The 23935-nt window shown below is 45.4% G+C and overlaps 1 protein-coding gene across 1 annotated transcript in view; it reads left to right on the forward strand.

Annotated features, from left to right (window-relative positions):
- CCDC180 (coiled-coil domain containing 180) overlaps positions 1 to 23935 on the forward strand; it is a 618906-nt gene that overhangs the window by 210414 nt on the left and 384557 nt on the right. Inside the window, exon 19 of the mRNA XM_086924739.1 lies at positions 1724 to 1899. Within this exon, the coding sequence (XP_086780865.1) occupies positions 1724 to 1899 (176 nt within the window). The remainder of the gene's footprint in view (positions 1 to 1723; positions 1900 to 23935) is intronic.

The raw sequence follows: 23935 nt of genomic DNA on the forward strand, positions 1-23935 counted from the left end.
TGTCAGGCACATCAACCTTCTGTTAATGTGAGCTGTTTGAGTTCCCCTCATTTCGAAGTCCTGATATTTGACTTAAATACACTCAATGCAGAGGTCCAGCTTACCCGCAAGACTTGTGTGAACTGTGCGGATGTGTCTATAGAAAACGTGGTAACAACCGTCATAATCCACAACAAATCTAGTTGATCCATTGGCATTTCAAAGAGGGCAAATCTAGGCTTCATAACACTGCTAACTCCCTACCAGGGTTCTGCATTTCACCTTCGACAGGGTTTCCCCTGGCCTGTTTGTGATTGTGTGTTACAAGGTCAAAATATAAATCTAGGTGTACACTTTAACTGTGAGCCAGTGGTTAATTTGTAAAAACATTACGTGCAGGGGCTCGTGTTTGTAGGCAGCTTGCACCAGCCCATTTCTCCTGTTAGTGCCACCTAAGACAGAACCAACTACTAACCATGAAAGTGAGGAGAGGATGTAATGGTCTTCTGACTTCGCAGGGGGGAACCAGGTTCGAATATCAGCGTCAGCTCAACATCCTGTGATTCTGGGCAAATCACTATGGGCATATGTATGAAGCCCACTTCCGGTTCGCAAACGGGACGATTCTCAGAATCGGCCCGTTTGCAAACTGGGAAAAAGCTTTTTGGGATGTATCATCCCAAAAAGGCCTTTGCAAAATAGGGGATCAAAAAGTTTGTGATTCCTTATTTTGCGAAAGCATTTAAGGAATCGTAAATTGCGATTACTTGAATGCGATGTAAAAAGCACCCAAGTTGTGCGATTTCTTTGAAAAAGGCACTTTTTGTATTTTTCAAAGTGCCATGTGGCGCACATACATGGCCTTAGGGCATGTATGTGTGCCACGTGTGCACACGTGCACATTTCAGGGGTGCAACAGGGTGTCCTTTTGACACCCTGGCACCCTTGAAATTGCATTCTCAATTTGCGATTCTCTAAATGAGAATCGCAAATTGATGAAAATGTCTTCCAATTCATTTCTTTGGGCCTCTAGGACCATAGGAATGAATGAGGAGGTATTCCTTAATTACGAATCGCAATTTGCGATTCGCAATTAAGGAATATGTAGCATTCTCAATTTATTTGCAAATCCTAAATGATAGCGTTTTCCGATTCTCAAGTAGCGATTCTCTAAAAATCGCTATTTGAGAATCGCAAATGTATCCTTTGATACATATGCCCCTTAATCGCCCTGTGCCTGTCATAAATGAATATGTCCTTAGCTGGTGTTCATAGAAAACGTGGGTGTTAATGATTAAATGCCGGTGCTGAGCACTAGAAACTACTGGCTCAAATTAAGCACTGTTGTGGTCCATCATCACATCATACATTGGTCACTCACAGCCGATGACCTTTTTATCTAGTGCTTACAGTGTCCATAGAAGGAAACTTGAGGGAAGAGAAATACATGAACTAGAAAACAGAGTGTGCTCAGTAGGGATCAGAGTGCCTAGTCTGCAATGCCCCTCAGGCTGTGAAAATGCACTTCACGCCTTTCTTTGTTTTTATTTCACTTGAAAAGCACTCTACAGGCCTACCTAGGCATCGCAGAGTGACTTATGGTTTCCTGGCGATGACTGAAGACCATGCTTGCAGTCTTTCTTCTCAGCAGCATGTCTAATTGATTATAGGTAGGACTTCATGGTATAACTTTTTACACACACTGCCCCCATCCTGATCTTGTGTTTTGGCTCCTTATGTGTAGGATCCGCGTGGGGTTCTTCGAGCACCTGGAGAAATGGTTTGACCAAGCCTTGGCCAACGCGGAGAGCGTGGTGTCAGCCAAGATGGAGGAGCTGAAGTCGGAGCTTGAGCTGCGCTTGCACCTCCACCAACCAAGGAGTCAGCGCATCGAGAAGGATATCCACAATGTCAGAGCAGGTAAGTGGAAGGTGCAGTGGTAGCCATAGACATGACAGTGGGAGGAGGCACAGCATATAGGAGGGCAGGGTAAAGAGGAAGTCTGGAACAGGGGCGGAAGACTTGCTGAATTATGGGAGCAGCAGTGAGACAGTGGATGTAAGTCTGTCCAGCTGCAAAGCAATGCTGCACAGCTGCACATGAAGGGGGCATTTGTGCAGAGCACTGAAACACTCTACTGTAAGAAGAGGCACTTTGCAGCGGTAGGAGGCACTCTGCAGTGGAAGGCACTGTACAATGCGAAGAGGCCCTGTGTAGTGGCAGGATGTACTGTGTAGCGGGAGAAGACATTGTACAGTAAGTAGTAGCAGAGGACTGAGGCTCTACGCAGAGAAATGCAGTTCACAAAGTAGCACACTCCTGGCACTAGTGTATGGGCCACTGAAATGGCTGGAGTTATTTGCAAGTTTGAGTTGCACACAAAATTAACAGCGTTTCTTGAGAAGTTTAGTCCGTAATGTTGGGAAGGTAAGGCAGATTACTGCGCTCACAATCATCTAAGTCTCTTCCTGAGATATTCTAGCCAGAAATCACAGTTTCTCTAGTATTGGGGTGTCTTTCATAGATTCACATGCCTGAATCATTCCCCGTCTTCGGAGTGGGAGTCTCACGGTATATAAAAAGCAATATTATGCAATAATATCTTAAGAAAAACTTGGTAATAACCAACCAGGAAGTAAAGTAGCCCAAGCTACAAGAGTAAAAACTTCCACACTCATGACTATCCTAGTCATTTTTAATAGTCCAAACTGCAGCCAATCAGGCGACAGCACCCACAAGAATGTTCTCCCCAGAGGCTCAGACTCTCAGATTTTCTACTGCACGTCATGTGAAGGGAGTCTCCCTGAGCTCTGCTCAGTTCTTCTCAACTTTTTCAGGATTTTTTGGTTTTAGGATGTCTTCCTCAAAGAAATCATTCTTCAGGCCTTGTGAATCCTTTGGTAAGCTCCGGCTTTTCTCAGAGGATCCCCACAAGAAATGCATCTACTGCCTGTATCCGGATCATCAAGTGAAGGACTCCAAGATATGCAGGACCTTCCCTCAAAAGACTCTCAGGGACAGAGAGGGCCGCTTACTTCTGTGGCTACAGAAGCTCAAGGACCAGAACAATCCAGTGTCTGAGGTAGGCAGTATTGCCTCTGGGTCTACTGTGGCCTCTAGGAAGAGAGCTGCTGAGGAGGTGTTATCTTCTCCTGGGGCCAAGGTTGTGAAGAGACAGCAACCTTCAAAAGGGTCAGAGAGGCCTTCCATTTCTAAGGCTACTCCTCCTGTCAAGAGCAAACCGTTTCCTTCCACGCCCCCGAGAAGAGCGATCAGGAATGTGCCTCCTAAACGAACTTCTGAGAAGATTTTACCTCAGAAGAAGACTCCGTCGTTGGCAACACCGTCGACGACCCCTTCGTCGACGAAGATCTCCGTCGACGCAACGTCTACATCAACGGTAACTTTTTCATCACCTAAACCTGAGATGATCATGTCGTCGGCAACATCACCGTCGAAACTGGTCTACGTCTCAGTGAAACCTATCTCGTTGACGAGAGAAACTACATCTGCCACCGTCGGCGCACCGTCGACGACTAAGTCCAAGAAAATTTCGGCGCCGACGACTTCATCGTCAACGGCCTCGGCGACGGCCGCTCCGTCGCCGTCGACGACCTCCTCATTGTCGACGAGCTTGTCGACAAAAACTACATCGTCGACGGCCAAATCATCGACGAAGACTTCATCGTTGACGGCCAAATTGTTGACGAAGACTTCATCGTCGACGAAGACTTCATAGTCGACTAAAACCTCCTCATCGTCAAAGACAACCTTATCAATGACTCGCCCTCCTCAGCGTTATCATCTTCAGGACTTATTCCTCCGTCGACGAGTCTGTCGACGGCTCTTTCGTCAACGCCAAAATTGTCTACATGTACAGAAATTCAGGTCTGGTCACCTTCTACGGCTTTAACTTCTACGCCGTCTACAGCGAAGCCTTCCTTGCTACAAAAGCGCGGTTTTGGGATGGAACTTTTATCTCCATTGCGCCTGTCACCTCATAAGGTACCTCTACAGGTTCCTGACAAATTGTTGGACTCAGAAGACAGTGAGGAAGATTCTGATTGGATGGTAGGTTTGGAGCAGCTACAAGTCCTTCAGAACTGCTCATTAAATACCAAGAGGAAGATCAGGATGATCAACCTTCGCCTGAACATTTGGCGTCACCTACTACGAAAGTTCCAACATCTCAAATGCCTGTAGCATTGTTAACCAATCTTCAACATATGCTAAACGATTATTACCGTCGTTTCCCGTCATCTAAATCAGTAGATTCCGTGCCTCCTACACCTGTGGCGCAGGCTTCCACATCAGAATTCAGGCCTTCAAGATCTCTTTCGCCAGTGATTTCCCATCATCCTGCGGAAGCACAATCATCAGAGGATGAAGAGAGAGAGAGAGGTGAGGTTGATGACAGATCCTTATTGTCGGAGTGGGATGAACATCAGATACAGACACCAGTGATGGCTGGTGACATTTGAAAGTGGTGGGGCGAAAAGGTTGTCGCGAGTGAGCGCAACTATCATAAGTGAGCTTTGGTAAATGGGGGGTTTCCCCCAAGAAAATCTGAAAAAAAGACTGTGAAAATCATGCATTTCAAAGCAAATTTGCTGAAGCAAGACGGTTTATAAAGCAATAGTGATTGTGTAGACTTGAAATATTTAAACACATGAAAAATATTCCATATTTTAAAGAATTATAATTGTTTAGTTACTGTAGTGTGCAAATTTTGAAATGTAACAAGCAAGGTTTGTAATTATGTCTCACGTTTGTCTTGTCTGTCCACTGTCTGCAGTGCACCTGTCTGGCATTTTCTTCTTATGTTGTGATGTTAATTAAGGCATTTTATGATAACGACATAGCTGCTTCATTCTGTAATTAGAGAACTTTACATTGGACTTGAGATAACAGTGCTCTGCTGCAAACTCACTGGAAGTCCTGACTAATGCTGACGAGTGGTACCCTGTGTCACAGGGAGATGTTTTACGCCTTGTTCAGGAGATTAAGAAATATGATCATCTAGACATTTGTTTCGTTCCAATGCCTGAACTCAGAGTCCGGGTGAACTGTGTGAATTCAGACAAGGGTGCTAGCAGCCTTGTCTTGTACACAGGGGTACAGGAACAAGCAATGAAATGAGGGGGTGGAGCTGGTAGGAAGTGGATAAGAGAGAAAGGAGGGGTAATAAAGGAAACAGAAAGCAAGATACGAGGCACGAAATAAGAGAGTATTGAAGCATGGGGAAGAGGCATATGGGGGAAGAAAGAAACGGAGAGAGAGAGGAATGGAGGGAGAAAAGAAGAGCGTGAGGTACAGGCATTAGAGTGAAGGAAGAGAATGGTAGAGACATGGAGGAAGGAAATAAGATAAAGGAGAGACATGCAAGGAAGGAGGGAGGATGGGAAGCCAGAGAAGGATAGAGACTGTGTAATGGAGAGAGGAAAGACAGAGGAAGAACTTGCCGTTCCAGGGGCACAGATAACAATAAATAATAATGTGGCTGTGCAGGCTGTAGCGCTGGCGGGGGCCCGTGGAGGCAACAAACGAGACATCATACATTAAAAATGAGAGGTTTACTATCCCCCAGACTGGAGCTTTGCGCATCCGTCCATTATATTATTAAATGTATTCAGCCTCAAGGAGGCTACAAAAGAAAGTGATTTGAGCAAACAATCACCTATTTGATACTGTGACATCACACAACGGTCCTCAAACTTGCAACGCTGAGCATAACACTTAAGAAAAGGGGGCCTCTTAGAAAGTAGAGCCCTGGCTAACCATCACACACTTTTCCCAAGCCTTACAACAACGTCTCTGTTAATCAGTAATTGCAAACACACCTATCTATCAGACAGCCATGCCTTAGCTTACAGGAAGGGGCAGCCCTTCTCAACCATCCCAAAATGCTCGGTGCAACACACGATGAAAAACAGCACCCCTCATAGCCAGACCTCAGCATGCACCTTTCAGTACAGGTCACTCATGGATAGACCGTTCCAACATGCACCTTTCCACAAATGGCCGTACACAACAACCAGGGCTTAATTAGTGAAAAATCTAACACAGGGTCGGTCTCAGAGATTCTTTTAGGAACCCACCGCTAGCGTTGGTAAATGCCAGGGTCTCTGAGAGGACGTCTCTACTGCAGGAGACAGATAGGGGGTCTAATGGAGAACAGCTACTGAGGTGTGGAGTAGTGACGTGAGGTAACTGAGTATAGCCCTCGTATTGACCTCGGAACCAGAAGAACCAATTAATTGTGATTCTCGCTTCCCATCACGACCGAGCTGTGTGATCCTAGATAAACACTCACCACCTTCTTGTCTCATTTGCAGGCGTCTTGAGTTTCAGAGTTTCTGTGCCCCCTCCTCCTCCCGGCCCTCAGTAGGTCAGCGTATCCTCCCTTCTCTTCAGGCACACTTGGGCACTGCTTTTCCTGACCATATTAGTCCAGCTGCTACTCCCCCGTCCCCACCTCTGCTTCCTTTGTTTAAGGATTACACTCCATGGCTACTGTGGATATTGTTTAGCCAACAAGAGGAGGGTGAGGAATGGATGGAGGGGCTGACTTAGCCCATGACACAACCAGGGCCCAGGGTCGGGAAGCCTTGCTTGAGGAGTGACAATGCAGGAGAGGCGGATAGATGAAAACGGCGGGGAGGACACGGAAAAGAGAGAAAGAGAGACTCGGGAGGCATCAGAGTCAGAGAGATATATTGCACAAATACGGTTGCGGCTGGGGGTATATTGTTAAATATAAAAAAACAAAAACTTACCTCAGGCTCAGTCACCGCCGGTCCGGGTCCACGCCACCTCTGCTCCCCCACCCCTTGGCGCCTCACGTCTCGAATGGGGACTGGCAGCCCCTCGCAGCCAATCCTGGCGCTGCTCAGCACCAGGATTGGCTTGGGGCACAGGTTTCTCTTCGCCCGCAGCACGCCCATTAGGAGCCCGAAGGGCTCCTAATGGGCATGCGCAAAAAGTGCAAACGCAAGTGCGCATGAGTGGGCACGGGTAAAAAAATTCACCCTCCGTCCCCACTCATGCGCACTTGTGTTGCTTGCCCTGGTGACATGACATCATCATGTCAGTCAACCTGACGCCACCCCGCCCACCCCCTTCAGACTCAGTGATGTCATGCTGACTGACATGATTGGAATGTCAGTTCTCCTCGCCTCGTCTTTACTTTGAACTTAAGTAAACTGAACTGATTCAGTTTACTTAACGCCGAGGGAGCTGCGGGCGGGCGGGGGGGTGCTACTCCCCAATGCCCCAACGGACGCACTGCGCCTGCCAGACACCTTCTCCTTCACCTCCCATTCCTGCAGATTCACCTCCGGTGGACATTGGAGGATTTCACCTTCTTATGGAGAGAGCAACCCAACGGTTCCTTATTCCTATGGAAACTGCGAAGGAGGAATGTTTCCTCTATGACTTTAAAGACCAGCCAAGGAAACAGATACGGACAATTCCAATTATTGAATTCATTTGGAAGGAGGGACTCAAGGTGATGTCAACTCCTGCTTATATCCCTCCAGTATTGCCACGTCATGGAGAAAAAATATAAGGTACCTGACAAATCTCCAGCTTGCCTTATAGGACACCCAAAGGTGGATTCTGTGATCGTGCAAGCAGCCCAAAAATGGGCCAGAAATCCATCATCCCCGATCACAGCCCCACCAGATAGAGACAGCAGGCGTCTAGACTCTATTGGGAAACGAGTCTCTACGATGGCAGCGACAACGGTCCATGCGGCCAATTCTTTAGCCATTCTGGGTCGGTACGAGCGACAGATTTGGCAGATGTCTCACCGTACATCGACATGCTTCCGGAACCTTCAAAATCGGAAGCTCTGAAGATACTGCAGGAGGAGGAACGGATCTCGGCCGAGATCATAGACTCTGCAGTGGATGTGGCTTCTACTGGGTTCAGACAGCTAGCGGGAGCTGCTGTCCTACGCCGACGGGGCTGGCTAAAGGCGACCTCGTTTCGTCAGGAGGTGCAAGCTAAGGTTCTAGACATGCCTTTTCAATGGGGAGTTTTTGATTGGCCCACAGTTAGAGGAAGCCTTACAAACCATCAAGAAGGACACTGAAACAGCTAGATCTCTTGGCACCTTACAGTTTCCGAAGCTGCCCTTTCGGGGTGCAAGAGGACGTGGATCATCCTCTAATAGAGGAAGCTATAGCCAACAATCTTCCTACAGATCTTATCAAGGGAATCAGCGCTACCAGTCTCAACGTTACCAATCGTGTGGCCAGCGCAACACATCCTATTCCCAGAACAAGAAAAAGCCTGCCTACCGTGGAAAAGATTCCAATAAAAGGCAATGAGTATCATCAACTGCCACCGCTACTGCTGCAGTCCCACGTAAAGATTGGAGGAAGAATCTCAAAATTTTACTCGAACTGGTCCTCAATAACATCGGACAAGTGGGTCCTAGACATCTTGGCCAGGGGCCATGCTCTCGAATTTGAGAAGTTTCCTCCAAACTTCCCTCCAAAATGCCCGCCTCCAGCTCATCTCAAGGAGTTGTTTTCCCAAATCAATATGATGTTAAAAAAAAGGAATGATCGAAAAAGTCCCTCAAGGGCAGAGAGCAATTGGATTCTATCCACGGTTCTTTCTAATAAGGAAGAAGTCCGGAGAATGGCGTCCAATTCTAGACCTTCGTTCCCTCAACAAGTATTCGAAGAAACTATCGTTTCAGGTGTTATCGCTTCAAGAAATATCTTCTATCGGCAGGGGATCACATGGCCACCCTGGACCTTCAAGATGCGTACTTCCACGTTCCCATTTTACCCCGTCACAGGAAGTTCCTACGTTTCAGAGTGGCTGGCAGGGATTTTCAGTTCAAGGTCCTCCCCTTTGGGCTACGATCGGCACCCAGGGTCATCCCGATCTGGACCTCTTTGCAACCAAGAAGAACAGCAAATGCCTGTTCTTTGTAAGCTTACATCCCCACAGGGACTCTCAGGGGAATGCGTTTTCGATCAACTGGTCTCAAATATATGATTACTCCTTTCCTTCGATACCGTTGGGTCCCAGAGTTCTCCGGAAGATGAAGAAAGAGCTGTGTCGCCTGATTCTCATTGCCCCAGGTGGCCTCGCCAATACTGGTTCACCGAACTTCTTCTCCTCTCAGAGTGCGATCCAATTCTCCAATTCAGTTTCGACCAGTACCGAATCTCCTCTCAATTCAGAATGGTCAAATTTGCCATCCAGATCCGGCTTCTCTAAAATTTGCGGCTTGGCGCCTGAGCACCTTGAATTCGCTCATCTGAATATCTCAGTGGATTGTAAAGAGATACTAACGTGCGAGCACCTGCGACAATAAAGACATACAGACTTAAATGGAAGAGATTCTGCATATTGGTGTCAATCTGCTGGGGTTCACCCATTTCATGCAACGCCGGACCAGATATTACCTTTTTAGGTCGAGCTCTCTCGACCTATTGTCGTCGAGATGGGCTCTCAAGTGACGCAGAGCGGGGAAGAGCGCGATTCAGGACCGTGGACGCGCACACGCGCACATCTCCCGTCCCGCAGGCAAACCAGCATTCAGTTTCACTGCTTACAGTGAATGGCATGCTGTTCACACACAGAGGCATGCGCGCGCGCACACACCCACACAGGCACACACGCACACATCCCCTCCCTCTCTGCCCCCCCCCCCCCTCCCACTTACCGGGCTATTTCCACGTGTCCCTCTCCCTCCATGACGGGTCAGTCTCGGCAGCAGGCAGACTCGGAGGTCGGCATGTCTTCTCCGGCGATTTTCAGCATGCGCCGCTACAGCTGATGTGCACGCTCACGGCACTGCGTCTCGTGCGCCCGCACCACGCTGTTTCGCGCCCGGCGATCCTCAGCCTCAGCTTGTTATAGGACCTGTGCCCTGCTGATGCCCCTTCCAACATCCTGGCACTTTTGGTGAATTTACACTCATTCGGCTCTCCACCTGCCAGCCTTTTGTTGCTTGTGTTCTTTACGCGGGATGTCTAATATGAGCCTGGCTGAGGCGTTCTGGATGCGTTGTAGTTTTTTCTGGAGTTTTGCGGTGGTGCCGGCGTAGAGGGTGTTTCCGTAGTCCAGTCGGCTCGTGACCAGAGCGTGGGTGACTGTTTTTCTAGTTTCGGTAGGGATCCAGCGAAATGTTTTTTTGAGCATGCGAAGAATGTTGAAGCAAGATGAAGAAACGGCGTTGACTTGTCTGTTCATCGAGAGTGAGGAATCCAGGATGACGCCCAGGTTCCGTGCGTGGTCCGTCGGGATGGGTGCTTTTCCAAGGGCCTCTGGCCAACAAGAGTCGTCCCAGGCGGAGGGGGAGGTACCTAGGATGAGGACTTCTGTTTTGTCTGAGTTCAGTTTCAGACGGCTGTGCTTCATCCATTCGGCTACTTCTTTCATTCCTTCGTGTAGGTTGGTTTTGGCCGTATTAGGGTCTCTGGTGAGTGATAGGATCAGTTGAGTGTCGTCGGCGTAGGAGATGATGTTGAGGTTATGTTGGCGTGCGATGGCCGCGAGGGGGCTCATGTAAACGTTGAAGAACACTTAACATAGATATGTTAACTATTTCTAAACTGTAAAAAGAAAATAAAGGAGGGTGTGGGTTATGAAATGAGACCTAACTTAGTACTTTGATTTGATTATTAAAACTCTGTTGTACCTATCTGACTGTCACATCCCAAGGCTTGTCATCACTGCTACTGGGCGTTATATCACGACCACCAGTACTGCACCACCGCTTTTTGCGTCATCATCTCCCTAGCTCGATGGTTCCCGCGCCTTGGTCCTGTGGGACCCTCTTCATTTCGATGAGGTGCTGTGCCTTTCCCAAACGTCTCTAGGCCAGACCTAATAAAAAAAACCTCAAACAAACGTTGTATCCTGTAGAAACTATTTATAGCAGGTCAAGTGGAATTTACACCAGAATGGAACTTTCCAAAGATTTGCTTTAGGAAACTTGTACGTGCACATACACATTTGATTGTACCTGCGCAGTTGTTAGAAAAGACTCTCTCTGGGAGGAGTCTTGAATTAATTATTCAGGTGCATTCCAGTTAATCAATTTTCGCCCACTTTAACCTTCCATACCGAGACCAGACATATACAAAGCATTAGGGGCGCTAGAACTAGGGGTGATGAAGATGAGGCAGCGCCCCGAATGACCTTAAAGGTCGGTCAGACAATAAGCAATGGAAGGACTTTGAAGTATGTTTCTTCCTGTAGCATTAGCAGTGCTTTCATTGACAGATTGTAAAGAATTAGACTTCTTTTTACAAACTGCTGCGAACTATTTTAACTCAAAGATTTATATTGATTTATATCATTTTCAACTTCAACGTACTGGCACTCTGCCTGTGAGAGAGTGCTGCTTTCAGCTGTTTGATGCTTTTTTTTCAGACAATTTGTGTATTTTACACCATATCAACATCAGACACAAAGTTCAATAACTAGGTCTCAGTTGAACAGATGTTGCCAAAACTGACTACTTGTGTGCGGTTTTCCAAAGACTTGTACAAAGTCATGTTGCCAACACAGTGATTGAGGAGACAGGCAAGGGAGAAACATGTGAATGTTACACTTTAGGCCCTGGTTATTTTGGCAAAAACAGCAGATTATCATGTCTGCTGCGGGGTTCGTGTTCAGCCTTTAAGTCCCAATTGCTGTCACTCAGTTCAGCGCTGTGGCTGATTGTATCTCGCTCATGACAGCTGTTTAAAGAGTTAGTCATTCAAAATTTCAGAATGAAGCACTGCAAACAGGAGGCCCTCTGGAAAGATAGGAGACAGTTATAAGCCCGTTGAACCTTTCCATATGGATGGTCTGAACGTTTCCTCTCACTACTGGTTTAAACATTCGCCTTGAGGTGAGCACTTGTAGCAATTTACTGTTAAAATATGTTAGTCAACAAACTGGCTTGTGTGTACCACAGTTAATAAGCCCTGTTCCTATTTGTTTATATACAATTCGTATTACTCTGTATTTAACATCCTATCTGCAGTGTGTTTTATACATCAGTTGTCATACTACATGTAGACCTCTTTGTGATATATATATACACACAGACAGACACGCACACATACATATAATCAGTTTACATACTCCACTAAATATATATCCATCGTATGTCCTCCGAACATAGGAGCCCCCAACCCTTCAGGGCAGGGGCCTGAATATATATATATATATATATATATAATCAGTTTACATACTCCACTAAAGGCGCACTACAAAAAGGAGCCGCAAGTAATGCCTATGCAAAAGAAACAGTTGATGGGCGGAATGCTGGACAATGCAAACATTCACCCCAAGTCACAAACATCTGGGTTAAATCCATCATTATTTTGCTCACCACACCACCCCAGTTTGGACCCAGCCATATGCAAATCAGTATTGACCCTGTTCCTTGTGAGCAACGCAGAAACCGGTCCCAGGATGCTTGTTTTGGTCCAAGGAGGACCTGGCTTGGCAGTTCGGTCTGGACTGTTCTCAAGAGGCACAGGGTCAACACTGATTTGCATATGGCTGGGTCCAAACTGGGGTGGCATGGTGAGCAAAATAACAATGGATTTAATCCGTCCATCATTGTTTGGCCCTTGGAAAGGCAGGTGGGTCAGAGGCTGCAAGGGTGAGTTAACAAAAGCTTAAATCGACAGACCTGGGTTGTTCCAAGAGTTGGTTGGATCTAGCCAGAAAGGGGACCTCTTCGTGTTCTAATACAAAACCGAGCTCCCACTTGCGAGGCGCTTCTTCTCGACTCTCCCGCTGTTCCAGGGCATCCTGGGAAAACACAGGTATGTGTCTAATTCTGTATTGGATCTGGCACCTGCCACTCTCCTAGGGAAACCGCCACTTCTGCCACTCTAAACTGCTGGTGCAGGCCCTTTTTGGTTGAATAAAAGGAATCTTTGTACTATTTGTTTCAGAAATTGTCTCAAGGAATCCTCAACTCTAAACAGGGTGGGCGATTCCCAGGTTCATGCCAGGGCTCTGCTGTTATCTGCAGCTGTTGCCTTCTAAAAGGTGTGGTAAATATTTGATTTACCGTCTTAATTTCTATGCAGGTAAGTACTTAAACAAAAATAACTCAATCGGAAAGAAAGAGACAGAGTCCGTGGTGTTAGAGTTCTTAGGGGTTTTATTCCTTAAAAAGGAATGGTTCAGGTTCTGGATATCGGATTCCTGCCACCACAGGGGTGCAGGAAGGGATAGAGCATACTTTATTGACATTTCGTTACTTTTATACTTAATATACACAATAGAAGTCAATGCAGAAGGCGTAACAGCTGAGAGAAACAAGATAAGGTTACACACGTGTGAGCAATACGTAATCAGAAGGCGTGAACTAAGGCGTGCACAGAGGTGTGTCACATGTAAGTGTCAGAAGTGGGTGGCTCTATGACAGAATGGTGCAGAGTCAGCAGAAATCGGAAGCTAGGATGCGCGCGCAGCTGCATGATGTGGGATTGACGTAAAGTTGGAGGGTGCAGGGGACTTGACATTTACACTAGAGGAAAGAGACAGAAGTCTGGCATGTCAGATCAACTTGTTCCTATATCATATCTGGTATCTGATGTTTGGGAACCATATTATCTAGAAGGAAAAGGTCTCTCGGACAGAGGCTATTCTATACTGACTGTGAGTGCGTGCACATGTGCCTACGTGTCTGCGTGTAAAGCGAGGGGGCATGGGCCTACCATGGCAACGGGAGCTATGAATTACTTGCATGGAGACAGAGAGGCCGGGCCCTTTGCTCTGCAGCTGGAAATATGTTTACTTAAACTAGTAGGCAGGAATGTATCTTCGAGGAGCGGAACAGATAACTCGAAGGTTGAATACAGTCTTGGCAGACAACAGGCTGAGCTAAGCATCGTGAGCCGCGCAGGGAGTAGGACAGAGTTCACGGGTGGGGGCATCCCACCTCGCAGTTTCAGGAGACAGAGATGCTTTTCGGAAAGAGGCTTGATGACAGAAAACAGGGCCTACTTCGCCTGGGCTGGAAAATGTGTAAAGTACACCATGAAGAGACGTTGGCAAGGCATACTTAGAAACGGAATATTCGACCCATTCAGGGTGGGTCTGAAAGAGGACATGTTAACGTTGGACGCAAATGTGTTTGCGTCTTCATAGCTGGCACAGGAGGGAAGTTACATGCACTTTAAGTTCGTACATGGAGACAGTGGGGTAACGTTAGGGAACATTTCTTGACCATAAAATTTATATTTCCTCATTCCCTCCTTGTTCCCTACGGACCCTTCATGATATATCGATCCTCATGAACCGATCAGTCTGTTCATGTAACATCATTTGCTCTTCTTTCTTCTTTTCGCGTTTTGCATGAAAACTGGAATGCGGAATGCATGATGTAGCGCACAGACCGCAAATCGCCGGCCCGCATTGTAGGCACAGGCAGTAACTGAATACTATGACGAGGGCAATGCCTAGGAAGGATAGGATCTTCCATCCCCAAGCGGTCAACGTTGTCCAGAACCAACCGGACCAAGTCCAGGTGCCTGGATTCTGATGTATCAGATTGGCAATTTTGTGAAGACGTGTGATAGCTTTATACACAGTTGGCGCGTTTTCTGGAATGAAAACACAGCAACTTGACCCGATGACCTTACAAGCTCCGCCTCTATCTGCCAAGATGACGTCAATAACAAGACGATTCTGAAGGACAACAACCCGCATGGCGGACTGCTCCTCTGTTAAGTTGCCTAGAGCGGAAGTAGTTTCATTCACTACTGCTTCGAGGGTTCTAGTTAATTTGCGTATCAGTTTACTATTAAAAACAGCACCAAAATAGGGGAAGAAACCTTTATTAAAGTCTGTATATTGCTCCCATGCCGTTTCAGTATAGTCGACAATCGGGAGATCTCTTCTGAGTCTACTGTTTACTAGATTTGTATTTCTGTGATAATCAGGAGGGGCTAGGAAAACAGGGGGCAGAAGGAAGGCAATGTAACAGGTACCATCCCAATCTAGAGGTAAGCGTATGTATGCGGTATGGCCACAAACAAAGTAGGAATGACGAGTAGCTTTAAACGTAGACCTGCCCTGATCACTGAAGTCGACTATGGTAGTACATTTACTATGACCTAAGTGTACTGAACCCTTCTTTCTGAGACATAAATCACCAGTGACTGGTAATACTGACATAGCAGGGAGAACTGGTGCGGCTTCGGATTCAACAGTAAGAATCATGAGATTAATTGTGTAATTACCTAATCCATATACTTCATTTTCTAGATCAGTTCCTGTCCTAGTGGGAAGTCCCTTCTTGTCAGGATAGCAGGCGGTAAGCAGAACTAAGTTCAGGTTTCCCCAAACCCAATTTCCTTCGAAAATAGCAATATCAGAATCTAAAGAATTAATTAATCTAAACCACGCACCACAGGAGCCATTGTGAGTGAATGGGTACGGAAAAAGAGGCAGAACTCCCTGGTATTTCTGGTAGGGAGGGAGTCGGCCACATATCCAACAGTTGGTAGCATTATTAGTCTGATGCGAATGGTGTAACATACTAATGAATGTATTGTTGCGCAGCGCAAGTCTGTAAGATAACTCATGCGAAGGTAATTCACTAAAAGAATGTTCGGCAGAAACATTGTAAACAGATTGTGTATGCTTGAAGATAGGGTAATATACGGGCAGCAATATACTAGCAGCAATAATCAGAAGGCTTAGAAAAAACAAAACCAATAATGTCACTATACAGTGACTGCGGAGTGATTTACAATATGCACGTTTCTTGAGTTGTCTCTCTCTCTCTCTCTATCTCGATCTAGGGGATACATGTCAGAAACTAATTTAACCGATTCACCTAGGGGAGGACTTAAACAATTAAACTGTCTGACTTACTAGATCGGAGTTTTATTTTGTACTCCTCTTGCGGAGTTTTCTCTCTCTTGGGAACTTTAAAGTTACTAGATTCAGGGCAGTCCTTTGAGGGGGTGGAAGAGTCAGTTTCTGGTAACAGTTCGTTGCATTTCTTGATGTGGCTTGTATGAATCCACCCCTTGCGGCCTTCCACCTTGATCGCGGTCCTCGTGGTGAGAAGGACGAGCTTCGGCTCCTGCCAGCGGGGCTCCAGCGGACTCCTCCTGTCAAAGTTGCGGATCAACACGGTATCACCGGGGCGGACATCGTGTGGCTTTACATCCGTGTTGTCGGGGAAAGCGGCGGCAACCTGTGAACGACATGATTGGAGTGCAGACATCAAGGAGGCAAGGTAATCTGTCAACATGTTACAATCGACATCAGTTATTTTCTTAGGCATGGGCGTCCCCCACATATTTGGTGGCCTACCGAAGACCACCTCATACGGGGATAGCCCTGATCTCGAATGAGGAACCATCCTCATGTAGAACAATGCAACTGGCAGGGCGACTATCCAGTCGACCCCTTTCTCTTTACAAACTTTAGCAAGGCGGGTCTTTAGTGTCTGATTATGCCTTTCTACAAGGCCAGCTGCCTCGGGATGTCGGACGCAGTGGAATTTCCACTGATATCCTAGCAGGAGTGAGACCTGTTTCATGAGCTCGGACGAGAATGGCTGTCCGTTATCTGAGTATACGATACGAGGCAAGCCGTACCGTGGGAAGAATTCTCGAACCAGCTGCCTGGCAGTGGTCGGGGCTGTGTAGTCTGGGACTGGATATGCTTCTGTCTAACGGGAAAGTGCACAAACAACTACGAGGACGTACTTGAATCCTCGACAACGTTCCATCTGGATATAATCCATCTGGAGGACTTCAAAAGGGTGATCGGGAGGATGAAATCCACCTTGCTCTACAGGGACGCTTTTACCTGGATTGAACTGACAACAGATCATGCAAGTACGCACTTTCTGTTTTGCTGCTGCTCGTAAATGTTTGTTGTACCAGAGATTCTGTAAACTGTCTAACATGGCTTTTTCTCCCAGATGTGCCAGACTATGTGCTTTATTTATTATGACTTGAACCATAGAGTCGGGGAGAAACCATGTAGATTTTCCCTTCGTCATCCATCCCTGATCTGTCTGGACCCCTCCTAGTTCGGACCATTTCTTGATTTCATCTGAAGTGGCATGTGTCTGAATATCGATTACATCTAGTGTGGGGTCCTTAACTGCCATACAATGTGTTGGTACTATTGCCTTTGTCACATCAGTTGCCTGAGTGTGAGTCAATGCGGTATGTTTTGCTGTTTGGTCTGCCAGGTCGTTACCCTGGGAAATAGAGTCAGTAACTTTAGTATGTGCTTTACACTTCATGATGGATATGCCTGAAGGCAGATGTATTGCTTCTAACAGTGCTTGAATGAGGGTACCGTGTTGGATCTTGGCTCCGTGAGAAGTCAAGAAACCTCGTTCTTGCCATAACATTCCGAAGTCGTGTACGACTCCGAAAGCATAACGTGAATCAGTGTATATGTTAACATTTCTGTTCTTGGCTAGTATACAGGCTCGGGTCAGAGCGACGAGCTCTGCTGCTTGAGCGGACAATGTGTCAATACGATGTGTTTCTTTGACTTCGGTTTCAGTGGTTACTGCATACGCGGCCACTAATTCTCCTGTACTTGTTCTCATGCATGAACCGTCCACATAAAGTGTCAGGTCTGGATTTGTCAGTGCAACATCTGTTAAGTCTCGTCGGGGCTTTGTTACTGCATTAATTATCTCTATGCAATCATGCGGGGCTGGATCTGTTATACTTGAAGGTAACAATGTTGCGGGATTTAGAATGCTACAGCGTCTGATTTCTATGTGTGGCTGGAACAGTGTCAATTCATAACCTGTCAGTCGTGCTATAGTCAAGTGTTGAGTCTGGGTTCGGTTTAGAAGGACCTCTACAGAATGTGGAACTTGTACTGTCAATGGATGTCCTAATACAATTGAATCGCTTTGTCTGATTGCTAAGGCTGTCGCTGCAACTGACCTTAAGCACGCAGGGAGTGCCTGGGCTACTGAATCCAATGTACTCGAGAAATAAGCGCAAGGCTTATGCGAACCTGCTTGATCTTGTGTGAGGACAGACAACGCTGTACCTTCACGTTCTGTGACAAAAAGTGTAAAAGGTTTACTGTAACATGGTGTTGCTAAAACTGGTGCTTGACATAAAGCTTTCTTTAATTCTTCAAAAGCCTGTGTATGTTCCTGAGTCCAAGGAAGGACAGTCGAAGTCGCTGCCTCCTGTGTTGTCAACTGAATGAGTGGTTTAGCTAGAAATGCATACTGAGGAATCCATTGTCTGCAGTACGAGGTGAGGCCTATAAAGGCCCGCACTTCCTTTTGTGTCTGGGGTTGTGTCATATTTACAATTTACTGGATACGGTCAGGAGTGAGCTGTCTCCCCACTTTGGACAGCAAGTGACCCAAGTACACAACTTGCTGAACACAGAATTGTAACTTTGAAGGAGACACCTTGTGTCCCTTGTCGGCCAGGAAATGTAAAACTATCAGTGATGCTTGTTCACATTCGGGTTCACTTCGTGCGGTGATCAGCAGATCATCGACGTATTGCAATAAGGCAGTGTTAACTGGCATTTGGATACAATCAAGTTGTCTTTTTAATGCTTGACTGTAGATGCTGGGGCTTTCTGTGAATCCTTGAGGTGCGCGTGAAAATTTGAAACTTCGTCCATTTAAACTGAATCCGAAGATATATTGGCTCTCTGGATCAATGGGTACACTGAAGAAGGCGTTCTTGAGGTCGATTACAGTAAAGAACGTCGCTTCTGAATCAATTGCAGTCAATAAGGATGAGATATCAGGAACCACAGGGTACTGTGGAACAATGCATTTATTCAGTTCTCGTAAATCAATCACCAGCCGATATACTGGCGGTGCATTGGGATCAGTACGTTTAAGAATCGGAATGATAGGGGAATTACAGACATTGGAGTCGGTTTCTACGACCACTCCTTGGGCAATGAGCTCTTCAATGATTTCCAGTAAAGCCACTACAGCATCGGGTGGTAACTTGTATTGTCTGATTCGGGGTAAAACAACTCCTTGTTTGAGTGTAACACGATATGGTGTAATGTGCATACAACCTACATCGGTTGGGCCTTGTGCCCACAGGTGTTTCGGTACATTTTTCAATCTGACATCAAACTCTCGTAATACATAGTGACCTTTGAAGTCACGCAAGAAAAGTCTAACTCCTTCCGGAGAACAACATATCACAGCTCCTAGAGCCTTCAGAGTCTTTATTCCTAACAAGTTTTCTGGACATGATTTCGTGAGTAACAGGTCTGTAACACGTGATAATGGACCTACTGCTAGGGGGACAGGTTCTGACACTTCATTTATAATAGGCTGTCCTGAAAAACCAAGGGAAACATTCTGTGAGCCTGAGAGGGGTGCCCCTGGGACTTCATTATGGCTGATTGTCGTGCGGCTTGCCCCTGTGTCAATTAAAAATTTCCTGTCTTTTCCCAATACTTGACTATGTACATAAGGACCCTCTTGATCTACAGGAATCTCAATAAGAGGCAAGCCAACTTCCCTCTCTAGGCTGTTTCATGTGTATCGCTGATAATCGGGATAGTCAGATTGGGCATACTGGTACATTTGCTGTGAGACTTGCTGAGTCGCGGCAATAGGCTGTGGCTGTGATACCGCTACGGTCTGGGCGGAGTGTGATGAAGCATGCATAGGCTGTGTATTCTGAGAAGTCTGTGGCTGGACCTGGTCTTGTCTAGGCTGACGTGGTCTTTCTTTAGTTTTACCTGTCGCTATATTGTGTTTCAGGACTGGACATTCATTTACGTAGTGGCCTGGCTGCTTGCAATAGTTGCATGTCCCTTTAACAGGAGCTGCTGAATTATTTGTCTGCGTCCCACCCTTTTTCTGACCGTCAGCTGGAACTGACTGGGCAACTAGTATTTTCAATTTTGTGTCTTTCATACGTCTCTGCTCATTTTCTTGTTCTTCCCTAATTCTATTCTGGTGATATTGTAACATTTGCAACATCTGAGATGGCGTATTCGCCTGCCATGTACTCTCGACTTTATATACACGATTCTTAACCTGGGTTAGGGAATTCTCTACTAATTTACTTACAAACAGGTGTGGGTATGGCTCGCTGCTTGGTTTCAGGCCACTATTAATAATGAAACATTTCTCGAATCTTGAATAGAAGTCACTAGTATCTTCATCGTGTTTCTGTTTACAGGCTGAGATCGCGTCCCAGTCTTCCTTTTTAGTTGTCAATAATCTTGGCAAAACCTGTACTATTAACCCTGGTAATGCTTTAGCTTTCTCCCCAAGGCCTAGCCCTGGAGTACGGAGTTTTTCTTCGTCCTCTATTTCTGTCCATATAATCTTTTTATCTCCCACCTCCCATTCTTTTTCTTTGAGTTTCTCATAGATACCAGTAGGTAACAGTACTTTTAACAATTTCATAATATCTGTATATGTGTAGTCTCCCATGAGTAACATATCCTTTAGTTCTCGGTGAAAACCTGCAGGGTCTTTATCGTGACAGGGTACTAATTTCTTCATCTCTAACAGTTCTAACTTTGTCAAGGGTGTGTACACATATACACGTTTCAGGGTATTATCGGTACCCATAACTGGGTGTACTTCTCGTAAAGGATTCAGTCTGTCAAAATGCTCCGAATGAAACATTTTTCTTTCCGGGGGTGGGGCTGGAACATGTTGAGGGCCTAAGAAAGTATTATATCTGTGTCGTTGCTCTAGAATTATTTGAATTAACTTGGTACTTAAGCCTCTCCATCTATTCATAAGTAGTGCTTCTAAAGTATCAGGTAAGGGACCTGGATCCGAATGTTCATTCCGGTATAACGTGAGGAGATGCTGAATCATGTATACACCAGCTAATTTCTGTTCGTCTGGGGAAAGGTTCAGAAATGTCTGTGCTACTGTATCGTCATTGTATATGCTAGAATTGTCAGCCCACAATACTGCTGACCGGGCTAGTTCTTGTTCATCCATAGAATTGAGTACATGGTACCCCATTCGTTCTTGAAGCATTTTATCGGTATCTTGAAACAGATATTCAGAAGAATTCGGTTTTGATATGCCGGAAAGAAAAACTCTCTTGCTTTCTGGGCGAATACCTTTCCTAAGGTAATTTCCTTTTCCCACGTACGCTATCGTTTCTTTAGGTTGTTGTTCGGGTTCCTCTCGGTCTTCCTCCTCGGAGGAATCAAGCCGGTTGCTATCTGCTTCACTTTCTTGTTTCTTTCTTTCGTGTATCTCTATTACTTCTTTCCTGATCTTTTTGTACATACTGGCTATACAACTCTGTTTATCGTGTTTTCCCTCGGCTATGTTCTGGCCCCATTTATTTAGGGCATCTATTTCGTCCTGGTCTACCCCAGGCCTGTCTCGTTCTCTTATTAGGCAGTTTATGAAAAAACGTAATATACAACCTTGAGTGTCAGCTTTCTGGTAAGCCAGGGCCTCCTTAACACTGTCAGGATCTTCCCCAGTCTGGATAAAATGGTATATTCTATCTAGGTGTTCTGTCATTCCTGGGAAAAACGTTAAGTAATCTGTAACTTTGCGTAAGCGTAGAGACGCTAATAACATCCTATCGTCTTTACCGGGTACTGGATCGTATCTGCAAACTGGAAGGGGTTCTTTAAGCATATCGTAATTCGAGGTTCGGGGTGTACGGTTCTTTAATATGTCCCTTATGTTTAACCTATGTTGTGGTGGCGGGGTCTGGTGACCTCCTGTCGCACCTCCAGAGGCGGAGGCTTGAGCATGACTTATCTGCGGGGACTGTGTAAGTAACTGAACTGGTGTTTTCCCAGGGTCGGGCCCAAACGGATTCAGGGTATTTATCTTAGGTGTAGGAAGCGGTGGAGGAACAGGTGGAACAGGATTTCGGACGGGTGAACTTTGCTGTGGTAAGGGCGGGATATGGTCTTGGGGTGGGTTGCCACCTCCGTCACCATCAGCAGGTGGTACCTGGGCAGGTGGATTGGTGTAAGCGGGAACTACATCATCTAGATAGGAAGCAAGAAATATGTCCTTTGTAGTCCTGTGATTTACTTTAGTTGGAACCAACGGGGGCGGCAGATCTTTCGGTATTTCTGAAGTGGCTTCAGGCGAACCCTCGGTTACTAGGTACATTCCATTTACAAGATTGTTTCGCATGCGATCTACTTGTTCTGCTTTTACTCGGATCCCTTCACTAACTAATTCGTTTTCTCGGACTTTATCCGACTCTTCTCTATGTCTGTCTTCTCTTCGGAGGGCTTTTTCGGCACGTTTATGTGATTCTTTACGCCAAAATTCTATGGCATCTTTCTGAGATTGTCTGGCTTTCTTTTTCCATAGCGCTTCTTCTACTTTCAGGATGCACTCGGCATCCCAAGTTCCTGTAACGGGCCACCTGTGTCTTTCTTCTAGGTGCTTGGTATAATCGGCCCATAAATCTAGGTACAGTATGGCGTCTAAGCCATGCTTGTGGTACATAAAATTTCCAGGAGTGTCCCTAGGGGGGATAGGAATTTCTTCCTCTAGCATCCCTTTCCTAGTTCCTATCTGTCTTAACTTATTGAAAAGCGGCATCTTGATACTTAGTGCTGGATACTCGATACTTGTTACTTATTTCTGAACACAGCTAATTACACAAAAAACACAGTAATGTACACAAAACAATCCACTCATACCACGACATTTATCACATGAGGGAAAGGGTAAATTTGCCTTCAAGGGATTTATTCACAATATATTTTGTTTGATTAAGGTTATTTCTGAAAAGGATCAATCACTTATCCTTATAATGAATCCATCAACAATTTTGTAATTCAACACGAGCAATATATCAACATATAACATGTAAACATGAAGACAAAGACACAAGGTGTATACGAAAAATATGATTTTATCAAATAGCTTAATCAAAGAAATCAGCTACATGTACAGATCAGTAAGTGAATAAAATTAGGGCTGTAGGTACACATATAAGTAAATTATCAAGTGACACAACAGAACCTAAATAAGACACCTATCCCAAAACATATTGAACCAAACAAAAGAAAGGGATAAAGTGTGAAGTCGACGTTTCGGTTTCTCTGACGTTAGTTTGCTGAAACCATCCTCAGGACTGTTATTGAATTATGGTCTGTAAAGAGATTGTAATCTGTAAATCAAAAAAATAGTTCATAGTTTACAATCTGAAACTAAATATTAACGTAACACCTTGGTGAAAAAAGACATTTGAGACAATTCACTACAAAGAAGACATACTATATACATAGGCAAACATTTTACACATGTGTGAGATATTTTCAAACAGTCACTTGACAATTTACAAGTTTTAGTCAATTCGAAAACAACATTTCTTAGTTCCAAACAAATTACTACTAAGAGGTAAAAGAAATTTCTGTTTACAGTCTTTTCTATTGAACATATGTCCACTTTAAATGAAGACTTTGTCTAAAGAGACAGCATATATATACAATGGCTTTGAGTGTGGCCCGTACGTTTCTGTATATGGTTTCATATTAGACATTTATCATATGAATTTGATGTGTTCTCACAGAAAACATAAGTTCTACTGATTGGACCATTATAGGGTCCATGATTGAAGTCCTTGCTTAATTGAATAACACAGACCTTTGGATCATAGTGAACACCTCAAACAGGACCATCTATTACCTTAACATGTATTTCAATACGGATGTTCTATGAGACCATATGGGATAAGGAAAGGAATACCTGTATCATAGGATTGACTGCATCCCGTTGATAGCTTGTCGTCAAAATGATTTAGTGATTCTAATGGAAAATAAGGGTTCGATTTCAAGGTCTGCGTTTAGAGGAAAACATAGGATAAAGATATTTTAAGTGAACACATGTGCAGTCAATCCTATGATACAGGTATTCCTTTCCTTATCCCATATGGTCTCATAGAACATCCGTATTGAAATACATGTTAAGGTAATAGATGGTCCTGTTTGAGGTGTTCACTATGATCCAAAGGTCTGT

This window comes from Lissotriton vulgaris, chromosome 5 (assembly GCF_964263255.1).
Source record: "Lissotriton vulgaris chromosome 5, aLisVul1.2, whole genome shotgun sequence".
Taxonomy (NCBI): domain Eukaryota; kingdom Metazoa; phylum Chordata; class Amphibia; order Caudata; family Salamandridae; genus Lissotriton; species Lissotriton vulgaris.